The following is a 13,654-nucleotide window of genomic DNA, read 5'->3' on the forward strand; positions in this document are numbered from 1 at the left end:
GAAGTACAAACAGGATCATCTCCTGTTGAATGTCTATCCAATGTAGTCTTAAAAATCTCAGAAGAACAATTATTCACCCAGTTTCTATTTGATGATCATTTATCAAAACTAGCCTTGTTTCTGGAAAATTACACCTATTTATACTGTTATTTAAATGAGGACCATCAAATGTACAAACCTATAATTGTACCATAGCCTTGTTGCCTGTCTCATCAAACTTTTGAGAAAAAAATTATTTATTCACAACTACTTCAGCATCTCAAGTTCATAACATGGTTTTATGCTTAAACCTTTACATAAAAACTGCCTTACATGATACTGTAGAAAACAGCCATGACACTGCAGATTATGGTGTATTATTGGATCAATCTTTTGACTAGTTGTGTTCTATCTCTCATTAGCTATGGACCTTGAGGCAGTATCATTACCACTTAATGGTTCAAAAGCTTCCTGGATGAAAGGCAACCAGTAAATTTAATTGAAGTGGTAGTATCTCAGATCTGCTGCTGCCTGATATTTCTGTAATCTGTCAGGTCTCAGCACTAAAGGCACAAAGTGTTACTTTCTTTTTGAATAATGTGGTTTGTCTTTGTGAAAAGCCAGAAATAATCCAATACATTGATTACACTACAATTAATCCTTGTGCATAGTACAATCATCACCATCAATAACAATTTGCAATCCAACTTTGATTCCTGTAGTTATGGCTTAAAGGTATGCGACTTCATAGAAACAGTACTAAAATAAAAAATATGCTCTTTTCCAAGCAGGAGCTAATATTGCTATCCCACCCAAAGATAATTGTTTTTATCCCATAAAAAGATGACCCTAACTTAATATATTCAGACATTTCACTAGTTGTGGAAATAAGTCTAACAAAGCTGTTTGATTTGGTTACCGAGCATCGATTATGATTACAATTTTATATATATATATATATATATATATATATATATATATATATATATATATATATATATATATGTGTATATGTATATAGATATATATGTATATAGATATATATGTATATAGATAGATATAATTCTGTATCCAAAATCAGATTTATACAACCTGCTTAAGGTCTTGAATTATCTGAAAACCAGATGAGTAACATACATTTCTTAAACTAGGTTACTGACTTTTTTATTACAGTTGTTGGTCATAGATTATATATGTTAGTTTTTCCTTATTTCCTGTCATTTGACTGCTATATGGAGGTTAACCCTTTGTTCTCAATCTGCCCAACCAACAGTGTCAAACTTGCACACCACTCTAAGATATATTGTATTGTATGTTATCTCATAATGTTTCTTTCATAAATGCATCTGATGTGTATTGATTTTATGTATTCTAATGTTTCTGGAGTGCTTCCTTCCTGGGTCTGTAATGAAATTGGTCAAAAATGTAAATAAATAAATAATAAGTAACACAACAGTACCATAAAATAATACATAAGAAAAATCAGTTTGTCCCAAGTTCCCTGTAAAGCAAAGAAGATATGCCAAATTGAATTATGTCCATTTATTAAATAACACAAAACATCAGCAACAAAATATGATGTACAGTTTTATTAAACAATGAAATATTATGAACATCAGAAAATCACCACATCATGGAAAGTATAACTATATTTACACCAGCATCACAAGACAGGCACATTAACTTTGCACACCTGTCACAACCATCAGGCAGCATGAAATTCAAACTCAAAAAGCAGGGACTGCTTTTTCACCAGATGTTGTCATCTCAAACCCCACCTCACTGGGCATAATAGATCTTCTCTGTCCCTAGCTAACATCGCCTGGTGACCTTTACATAACTGATCCATCTTGGAAGATCTAACCCATACCAACACAGCCTCCTTCATCTTCCCCGATTAACTGTCCCAATTCCCAATTCAAAAGACTCCCACATGCAAAAATACTAACAACACAGCCCATAAAGTATAAGACTCAGCATGAACCAGTACCTTACTAAAACCTATCAGCAGTATATTAATGCAAATTTACCCAAAGACCAAGTTTATCAAAAGCTAAACATCTCAGTCTTTCCCATTCATTTATCATTCTTAAAATTAACCAGTGCTTTTTCCAATTTACCATGTCTGAAATCTTGGCCAAAGTAGCTAAGGCTGCTAAGGGAAACTTCACCATTTTAAATGTCTGATTAAATTGCCACTGAAACATGACATACCTCGCCACTAGCCCCACTGACCAAACTTCATCAACAAGGTTAAGATCTCCCATAAAGTGTGTAAATGTTGATAATGCAGAACTGTACACCCCTGTAGTAGATGCAGCCCAAGACTGCTGAACCAACTACCCTGATGCAGACTGCCAGCTTCCCAGACCTCATTGGGCAGTGCTGATGGCTGCACTTCTGCATGTGAAATAGTCACTCGACATTTGTAAACTAAAACCGTGAAAGACTTTCAGTCAAAACTTTACGGCAATGTGATATATGTTTCGCAGATACAGACAAATTCAACTTCAAACACCGCAATACCAGTTTAGTCAACAACCATGTCCCTTCTACTCTTACTGATTTCTAAGTTAGCACTTTTGTAGCAGCTCTGCATTTGTAGAAATTAAAACCACCCTCTTATTGGCAAGCTTTTGGTGCCATATCATCACTGCTGCCCAGATCGGTATCAGTTCTAATAAAGTAATGTCTTTCCTTGACTTGTCTGCCCAGCCATTTGTTCAAGGAACCCCAAACTGCTTACCTCCCAAATATGTTCCCATATCTAGTCCATCTGCATCATCTGTAAATAATTCTAGATTATCTTCCACTACCCAGTCTTCCTGCCACATCACAATGATATTAAAACAGTCCAAAAATTTTAGTCAAATGCACAATTCCTGCTTCAGTGTCTTTTTCACTCTTACTCACAATGCTTCTTCCTTCCTCCCTTCAAAAGATTCTCCTTCGGACTGCAAAAGGCTCATCCTGGTCCTACTGCCCTATAAGCAAAATTCAATGTTCCCAGTGATTTCAAAGATATCATTCACCCTCGTGTTAGAAGTCTCTAGCCACCTACTAATCTTTTTTTCAACTTAATCATTTATTTTCTGGTAAATTAAAATAAAAAATATATATATGAGTATATTTTTTGTACTTACCATTAAACCTAGGAAATTTACTTCCTTCACTGGAACCTCCAACTTACCCTGCACTAAGGACATGACCAACTCCTCGCAAAGATCCAACAAGCTCTGAATACTGGTTTCCATGCTCACCTTACCTTCACCTCCTATCAAAAAAAATCATCCAAGTAATGAATTCCTTTTTACCCATAAGATCGTTGTTCTCAAATCCAGTGCAAAACAATGCTGTGCTAAACTTCTCAAAAGTAGTACAGGCCACTGCGTGACACATTGGCATGAACTTGTCAAAACAGTACTTGCCATCTAAAAACATTCCCAGTTTCAACCAATAAGTCTCATCACTAGCAGTACAAAAGCAGCCTCAATATCCAACTTGGTGAGCCATGTGTCCTCAAATGATCAAATAATCCTCACAGCATCATCCATAGGTGCATACTGAACTTTCACCAGAATCTTGTCAATATGGTTACTGACTGAATTCCCCCAGGAGTGGCAAGTGGTAAATAAACATAAACTCTCCTGTCTTCTTTTCAGGTGCTAGCCCTAAGGAGGACACTCTAAACTGATCAAGTGGGGGAAAACTAACAAGCCCATGATCCTACATGCTCTAATCTCTTTATTCAATAAACTCTGCAAAGTATCCTCTTTACTCCAACCTGACTTCAAGTTGTTGCAAATCCTGTCACTACCTCCAACCAATGACTAAATCAAAAAAACTGGATGGAAGCCTTCAATAAGCTCCCTCACCACTTCCTTGTTGTGGAAATCCTTAAGTAACAACTTGGGTATATTTACCTTAATAGGTGAGTGTTTTGTCTGGTTTCTTGGCATCTTTCCAAAAGGGCTACCTTGGTCTGAATCCCTGACCAATGTCTCTACATCTTAAGGCTTACTCAGTGCCTACAATCCCTCATAATGTTTCAGGAAAAGCATCCTGACCCCTACATAATGCCCCCCATCTTTGTACCAAAACTTTATCTAACACTGTTGCCCTCCACAAAATGAGCAAACTTGTGCAAAATGGCATGTAGTCAGTAAGCACTTCCCTGCATTAAAAACCTAGCAAGTCTTTCCTTTCCTTAACTATTCAACCTGAGCTACCTGGGTTACTGCACTGACCCTGTCACACATGGTACCCAACCACATATCAGTATGTCTCAGTTCCCAATTCCCAGTGCACTGACTTGTCAACAGCTTTTAATTTTCTAAACTTTTGATCATACCACAAAGAACAACTTCTACATCTCAACATGCTAACAAAGGTAGAGACTGCTGTGGCTATGTTTCCATGACAACTGACTTAAAATGTACAAATCTGAGCACCCAATTATCCCAAAAGCTAGCCCTATACCTGGATGTTTGTGTTTTTCCCAAGACAGCCAGCGAGTGCATCTGCTAAGTCTCTTGGCACCAGAACATCTGTCTCTAAAATGCAATGCACACCATCTGCATATATAAGACCAAAAATATCTGCAAATTCACCTCCCCAAATTTTATCCTTAACAGCCAGTAAAATATAGGGGTGAGGTATGCTCATTTTCTTCCATCCAAAAATTCCTCTCTGGCACGTAATGCCTTTGCCCTATTGTCCTAGCTCGGTCTCTTGAAGTTTCTCTTGCCATAACTGTGCACCCATCAAGTGTCCATCACTTCTAATATATTATCATTGATTACCCTACCATTAATACCATGTTGTTCTTGTTCAAAGCTAACAACTACACTTGGCTCTTCTGTTCCTGATCCCCTTGCAAAAGCTCCTGCAACCTATTTCTTCCACATCAAGATCCTGTAAAATGTCTCTCAGTCATCCAACTGACCACATCCTGTCCTATTAAACTAACATCTTTTCCTAAACTCACTCCTTGTCTAGCCCTGCTCTCTAAAATTATCGAATTATCAAAAGAGTTACCTGCAGCATGCTGAATCACTGCTGAAGATCCCTCTGCCAACATCATTCACACTGTCTTAGACCCTTCTTCTGCTATTCCTCCACCTCCTGCACTGGACTTTCCTCTGCAGCCTTTCATCTCCAACATCCCTTGGACGATCTGCTTGGTCTACCTTTCAAAGCTCACTGCTTCATAGCCTGCCCTTCTAACTCTTGAAAAAACACTTCCAACTATGATGATATTTCTTGCCACTTCTTACACAGCTCCTGACATTCAACATCCTGCAGAAAAAAAATCTAATATCAAAATACCAATAAGCCGACAGTTCCACAGGCAACCAGTTTCAAATTAATTCTCATATGCTTGACCATTTAATGATATGTTCTCTTACAAGACCTGAGTTTAAATATCTCCCCCTTATTCTTCTTTATCTCCTATGTCACTTTTTTTATAAACAAGATATGATCCCTCTTCATTGTCCTTTCTCTGACATACAGTAATTCCCTAACATCTGCCACTGACTGATGTCACTGCTCCAAATTATTTTATTCTCTACCCCATCCTCTTGCACTTTATTGATCAGCTACTATAAAAATGTGCTGGACATAAACTCCTGTCTACACATGAATATCCAACTGATCAAGGAATACCTGCGATGCATGCCTTCTATGACCCTGTATGAATGCCACTTTTGATAACTTCTAATATCCATTTGCTAACCCAGTAGACTCACTGTATCCACAATCCCTCCTTAGTGGTGACATGAGAACAATGTCTGACTAATTACATTGTTCAAGGTCACATTAAAAGCAAAGTCAAGCTGAAAAAGTCAAATCTGAAACCACAGGAAGTATGTCTCACAGTGTTATCCTTCTGTGCCAACTGCTGCTCACACCAGCTTCTGCTCAGTAGCATCAACACCTATTTGTCACAGGCACAACACCTTTAGGCACTGTCATCTGCATACCCCTGCAAGAAACTTCCATGAGGACAAAAATTTCACCTTTTACAGACCCACAGTCTCCTCCTCACTTTGTCATATCTCTTCTTTCTTTTTTTTTTTTTAATACTCTTGCCCTGAAAGTCTGAGGAACACTCCCCTTGCATATAATATTGAGGAATACCAAGCTCCTCACCCACCGTCACAAAATTAACTGCTTAACTGACTGCTGGATATCTAAGCCACTGGTTCAAACTTCAAATAACATCTTCCCCAAACACGCAACCCCCTGTACATTGCATAAGCTATAGCACCCTGCCCAAGGCCAACCTGCATTCCCCTGAAATGGTGATCCCTCCTGCCCTTATTTTAGCTCTCCATATCTCTTTAAGCAGTCCCAGCATCTTTCCCAGCACACAATGCAAGATGATTTTTAACTTCACACAAGAATGAGGAACAGATTATCATAGTAACAGTACTATACCATCAAAATGCAGCCAAACACCAAAGAGCAAAAGCACCATAACTCTAATGTGCAATGAGCATTTTTTTTACTATTATGTTACTATTATTTCTGAAAATTACTAAATAGTACAAGAGTCCTAGTCTAAAAACTCCCACTACTGCCATTAAGCCATTCTAAGAACAAAAAAAACTTACCATTGTAGAACACAGTGTGTGTTGTACCTTTAAGAGCCATTCCAGTCTATGGGTATGTGCATATACGTACTGAGCACATGCAAGCAAGAGTGCCATTTTGAGTGAGCAGCCAGAGTGAAAGCATGTATGTGTGTAGCAGTTAGTCAGTTAGTTTGTTTAGGTTTTTTTGTTATGGTGTCAGAATCGGATCCATAGTCAAAACCATGAGGCACACAGTCAGTAATGAGGGAATATACATGAGTGAATCATATGAAGCTCAAATGACTTGCAAACAGGTCAGAAAGATAATTCTAGGTACTAAAACTCATTTAAATTATTTTTTACACAACAAATACAAAAGAATGCATTCAAAACATTCAAAATGAATTTCTAATCAAACAAAATGTTTAAAACTGTGACATATTGATAAAAGTACTAGCAGTTATTGGGAAAATGCTTAAAATAACTTCTGAATAGAATAAAATGTATAAAAAAGGGAAAACAACTGCATTTTTTCACTATGTGCTTCTTTTTCACATCAACTAAAGCTATTTGAAATATCTGAAGTGTGCAATGTTTTGGCAAGTGAATGCAGTATTACAGTACAGTTATTTCACAGAATACAGTTATTTCAAAGAGAATGTTGCGCAGTTGAATATTTTTCAAGTTCCTGGTGTATGTTTGAACATAATTACAAGGGGCAGGTTTATACTACTATTTGATGGCATGGCAGAAGGATTTTGCAAACCTGGTCCACTTGTGTCTGATAATAATGTTGCAGAAAATTGGAGAGTGTTTGAGCAAGAGTATGATATTTTCATACAGGCTGCTTTTTCTGATAAAGACACATGTACAAAAGCATTTATTCTGCTTAAACTAGCTGGTTCAGAAGCCATTGCAAGGTAGCATTCATTTGTGCATGTACCTGCTGTGTTTGCAGGAGAAGGGGAAGGCCATCATATTGTGGTACCAGCTAAACTGTGGGAAGACCCTGCATGCTTAAAACGTAAATTTAGAGAAATGTGCAACCCTCAAATGAATGCTACAATGGAAAGGCATATATTTTACACAAGAGATCAAAAGCCTGGTGAAACTTTTGCAGCATATATAACTGACTAGAGAAATAAGGCAAAAACTTGCAGATTTAGAGATCTGAGAGATGAGTTGATAAAAGACAGGTGTGTGTGTGGTAGTAAAAATGATATAGTGAGAAAGATTTTGCTTTGAGACAGTGATTTAACTTTAAATAAGGCTATATAGATTTGTCAGCTATATCAGCTTACAGAAACACACACAAATATGCTTACAAATAAAAAATGCATGCTTGCAGTGCCTTCCAGTGCTACTGTTGATGGTATAAAGCATGAGGTTAAAAGATACATGTGTGGCCACTTCAGCAAAACCTAGAGCACCTACAGTGAAACCCAGGGCACACTCAATAAAGCAGAGGGGTGACTTATCAAAATCTGTGACAAGCCTCATAGTCAACTGCCATAATTGTGGAGGTAGCCATGAGCCCAAGCAAGAGAAGTGCTTAGCTTATGGTCAGCTGTCTCACACATGTAAAAAGTGGAATAATTTCAAAAGGCTCTAGAAATCTAAAGGGGCACATTATTTTATTAAAAAAAAGCATTCAAAGAGGCAAATTGGTCAACTAGAAAGCTGCAACCCTACTTTTTATGCTGATGGTGTGTCTGTGCTTGGTGAAACAGTCAATGCAGTAGATTTGTGAGCAAAGAGTGAAGTATTTTGCACTATTCTGATTTAATAGGAGACATGTAGAGCTCAAAGTTTATACTGGTTCAAAGTGCAATGTTTTGCCAGCAGATGTGTTTGCTAGAGTAAAAGCTTGATCTGGCAAAGTGTGCAAAGCTTGTTGCTTATGGTGGTGAACAGATTCAAACCAAAGGCTTAGTAGTGCTTTCATGTTATTCTGCTGGGAACAGCTATGACTTGCAGTTTTACATAGTCAAGAGACATGTGCAGTCATTATTAGGCCTCAAGGACAGTTCAAAATGGGGATTGCTTTCAATTAATAAAGAAATCCACCATATAAGCATGTGTAACAACAAAAGTTTTGCACAAACTATTTTTTCTGACTATGCTGATATTTTCAAAGACAAACTAGGCAAACTCCCAGTTGCGTACACCATGAAATTAGACCACGAGGTAAGCTCGGTCATTAGACCAGCAAGGAAAGTTCCAGTAGCCTTGCAAGGCAGAGTCAAAGCTGAGGTAGACAGAATGGTACATCTAGGAGTAATTTGTCCAGTAGAAGAACTAACTGAATTGGTATCCTCCATGGTGGTAGCTCATAAGAAAAGCTCAGATGATATTAAAACATGTATTGTGCACTAAAACAACCTCATCATCCAATGCATACAGTCGAAGAAGATGCTGCTCTTATGACAAATGCCACTGTTTTTTCTGTCTTATATGCAAAGAGTTCATTGTGGCAAATGTTGCTTGATTGAAAATCTTCATTGCTAACCACTTTCAGTACACCATTTGGAAGGTACAGATTTTTGAAATGCCATTTGGGATAAATTCTACCAGTGAAGTCTTTCAATATGCTGGCTATCCGTGTGCAGTTATAGTAGATGATATTCTCGTAGGAGGCAATGGTGAAGACAAACATGATAGAAACCTCAGGAATGTTCTGGAACGTTATTGTAAAGTGAATCTTAAACTGAATCCTCAAAAATGTAAATTCAGGCTGAAAGAAGTTACTTATGTGGGTCATTTGTTTACCAGTTCAGGCTTACGACCAGATCCTTCAAAACAAACTGCAATTCTTGAGATGCCAGTTCCAGACAATGTTACAGCCTTACAATGTTTTCTTGGCATGGTCAACAATTTAGGCAAGTTCATTCCTGATTTAAGTGAACATTCAGCACAATTAAGAGAGCTGACATGCAAAGAAGTAACCTGGTGCTAGTCAGCACAACACCAAAGAGCATTCGATGCCCTGAAACAGAAAATTGTCAGTCCACCCACTTAAGATATTCTGATATTCAGAAACCAGTAACTCTTTCTTGTGATGCATCAAAGTTTGGTTTTGGTGCAGTCATTCTTCAAGAGAGTAGATTAGTAGCCTATGCATCCAGAACCCTCACCCAAACCAAGATGCTGTATGATCAAATAGAAAAAGAGCTTTTAGCAATTGTGTTTGCATGTTCGAAGTTCCATGATTATATGTATGGCCAACCTATTCAAATCGAAACTGACCACCAGCCTTTGGTCGCTATTTTGAAAAGGCCAATGCACACAGCTCCTGTAAGATTGTAATGCATGATGTTAAAACTGCAAAAGTACAATTTCTACTTGGTTTACACAAAAGGCAAACTTCTTTATCTTGCTGATACTTTATCTCGATCATCCAAAAAAAAACATTGAACAGCACGTGAATGAGAAACCTGATTTTATAGTCATGGAAGTGAAAAATAATTTTTTCCACACATCTTCATATCTAGTTCTCCAGAAGCCCAACCACTTTATCAGTCAAGGATGGCCATCAAAGCAATATTGTTTACCAGTAGATGTGTAATAGTATTTTCTTTACAGAGATGAGATCTTGATGGAAGATGGTATCATGAAAGGTCCAAACATGAGTGTTCCAACATCCTTGCAACAAGAGTATATTAAAATCTTGCATTGTGGCCACCCAGGAACTAATTCTACCAAAAAAAGGGCGAGATGACTAGTATTTTGGCCTTCTATGTCAAAAGATATTGACAAGGAAATCTCAGCTTGTTCTATTTTTAATAGTACTAAACTGCATCAATAAAAAGAACCACTTCAGCTAAACCAGATTCCTACACTACCTTGTTCAATAGTAGCTACAAATATTTTCAAGTGGAGTGGTCAAAATTACTTGGTGTTAGTAGACTCTTATTCAAATTGGTCCGAGATCGACCTTCATCCTAATCTAACTTCCAGTACTATCATTACAAAGTAGAAGAGACATTTTTCTGTCCATGGTAGTCCGCAGAAAGTAATTTCTGACAGTTTACAAGTCAGCAGTTCAAAAGCTTTGCTGAAACATTGGACTTTCTTCATGTTACTAGTTGCCCTGAATACCCACAATTAAATGTCTTGGCTGAATGTGCAGTTCAAAGTGCAAAACGGCTGTTGGAGAAATCCAAATGAAACAATACTGATGTTCTTCTTAATCTGCTTAATCTCAGAAACATTCCTCATGACAATATACTGGTTCAACAGCTCAGAGACTTATACCAAGACAAACCAGAACCACACTACCAATCAGTAAGAATTTGTTGATTCCAAGTGCCAGAAACTAAAAAAACAGTAAAAGCTCAACTCCTAAAGAAGTGTTTGTCCCGAAAGTCCCACTATGACAAAACCAGAATGCCTCTGAATCCATTAAAAAAAAGAGAGATGGTGAGGATGCAGACAGCAAAAGGACTTGACCTAATAGGACTTGTGAAACATTTGTGTGAGGAACCAAAATCGTACATCATTGAGTCACAAGGTATGGAATTCAGGTGGAATTGGAAACATTTGCTACAGGTGTTTAAGCCAGTGTTACAGCATCTTGTCTGTAATGGAAACTCTAATTCTCAGAGTGATTTGTCCAATGTTCCTGTTCTAGAGATTTCATCATACAGTATGTTTTTGTTCCTGAAAGTATCCCTGAAATTCCTGAAGCAGAACATTCCCCAGTGTCCCTGTTGCTAAACCCAGTTCTGATTATTACATTACGAGGTCAGATCATCTCTCAAAACCTAGTCCTAGACACATGGCAGCCTGGACATGATTGTTATTGTTTATATATGTCTGTATAATTTGCATGCTCATCTAATTGTCATTTTAATTTGCATGACAAAATAGTCAAAGATGGAGGATGTAGATCAGAGTGTGTTTTGTACCTTTAAGAGTCATTTCAGTCTATGGGCATGTGTATATAAGTACTGAGCACATGCAAGCAAGAGTGCCATTTTGAGTGAGCAGCTGGAGTGAAAGCATGTATGCGTGTAGCAGTCAGTTAGTTAGTTAGTTCATTTAGATTTTATGTTCCAGTCATCCATCCTGATGTGTTTGTGTGTAATAAACAACTTAAATGAACACACAAGCCTCATCTTCTTATTTGAATACACAAGACGAGTGACACCTTGACACTTCTGCCAAGCACCATGTACCTGTTTCTACATTGGAATGATCAACTGGATTCTGAGAATTCTTTCCTTAGTTTACTCTTCAAAGTTGTCTGAACCAAGAGGCTGTGTCTAACCAGTCATCTGCCTTAAATTACCTTATAAGCACTCCTCAACAAACCTCTCCTCTATTTGTATCACTTCCCCCAATGTGTAACCTGTTCCTACCTCCAAACCCTTAACCAGCAAACAACACCATCACTCTAAACTATAATACACTTCTCCCTTCTCCACCCCCACCCCTTCTTCCCTGCACACACTCTAAGCGCACTCATTACTAATACCCAGATCCAGATCACTTCATTCAGGGAATCAGGGACAGACATGCCTACCGTAGCAAACCTCATTTTTAAACTGCTATAAAAAAAAAAAAAAAAAACAATTGGCAGTTAGTATTTGCAGTTCTACTAAGCTTAAAAAGAGAAAAATAAATGGCCTTATTTGAGTTAGCCTATCGTGTTCAAATAAATGAGCATGCACTCATTTAGAGTAAAATAATTATTGAGTAACTATAACCATGCCTCATTTTCTAAGTGTTTGAGGCTGATTTGAAACTATATTTTAGCAGATTTAGTGTAATATTTAAAAATGAATTATCTTCAGTACACCAAACATTTGTGCTGAAATTAGGGTTAACTAGCCAAATGTTAGTTATTAAGGCAGTAGGTGAAGCTTTCTTGCAGACTGGGAATGAATATATACCTTTGAGTAACCTCTGTACCAGTTTGTGTAGTATACTCCTCGACCATCTGTCCAGAGAAACTGGTTTTTTTTGTTGATATCATTCAAGCCAATCCAGACGTTGACCTTCATTCTCATCAAATTATTTGTAAGGAAAGCTGTGAATAAGGAAAGCTGTGAGGTAAATGTAAACAAATGGAAAAAGCTTATTAAAAACATCCTTAACTTTACATTAATTGTACTGCCACATACAGTAGTCGTTAACCTGTAAAGGATATACCTGTCTATAAGCATGAAACATCAAGAAAATACTGTGACCCAATTAAAAAATATTACTATGTGTCACATATTACCTGTTTCACCTAAATAAGGTCAGTATGGAGACTTTTACTTAGAAGAGTAATAATCACAAAGTACAGAATAATGGCACTACAATTAAAACTGTATTAAATGGCACTAATAGATGTTTCCAGAAGCCAATAAAAGTATTCACTTTTCAATATAGTCTTGAGCTGAGTATGGTTCTGTGTTACAGTCTCCTTGCTTTTTCTAACTGAAGCTTTCCTCAATAGTTTTTACTACCCTCAGACAACAAATAAAACATATCTTACCATCCTCATGTACATGCTTTCACAAACTTTCTAACTTATACACAATTAATTCCCATCTCCCACTTATAATGAAACTAGCTACTAGTACAGCTGTAACTCACATTTCCTCTCTCCTTTACTACACATTTCACAAGTTCTGCTCTTGGCTGAATTGACTACTATCCATAAAATCCTCTATTAATTTACTTTAGCATCTTAAACTTGGCATCTTGTGGCTGAGCTGCAATGCATGCTAAATTTTACATGGTGCATCTGTTGTAAATATATACACTTGATGTTGACATATTGATGTTACTTTGTCATACTTTCTTGTAATTGATATTACTTTCAGTGCATTGCTTAGACAAGGCAATTATTGTAGCCAAGCTGGGCAGTCCCTGTAAACAGATCCAAATAAAATCTGCAGGCATTAGACTCATAAAGGGGCCCTCATATCACATACATTGTATGTGAGTTGCATTACTGAATGGGCTGTAACTGAAAGTCAGACATGGCACATCAACCATCATTGTACTTCATAACATGTGATGGCTCATGCAAACCTCATTCCATTGGCATCGCTGTAGGGTTGTATACCGTTACGGCCTGGTCCAATGCCCATACACCCCACTGA

General features: G+C 37.4%; 1 protein-coding gene across 1 annotated transcript in view; it reads right to left on the reverse strand.

Annotated features, from left to right (window-relative positions):
• The window catches only part of LOC122796782 (macrophage mannose receptor 1-like), a 2,734,532-nt gene that overhangs the window by 828,253 nt on the left and 1,892,625 nt on the right, over positions 1–13,654 (reverse strand). The window contains 1 exon segment of the mRNA XM_044065509.1: positions 12,452–12,588. Coding sequence (XP_043921444.1) covers positions 12,452–12,588 — 137 coding nt within the window.

This window comes from Protopterus annectens, chromosome 3.part0, assembly GCF_019279795.1.
Source record: "Protopterus annectens isolate FY-2018-M chromosome 3.part0, PAN1.0, whole genome shotgun sequence".
Classification (NCBI taxonomy): Eukaryota; Metazoa; Chordata; order Ceratodontiformes; family Protopteridae; genus Protopterus; species Protopterus annectens.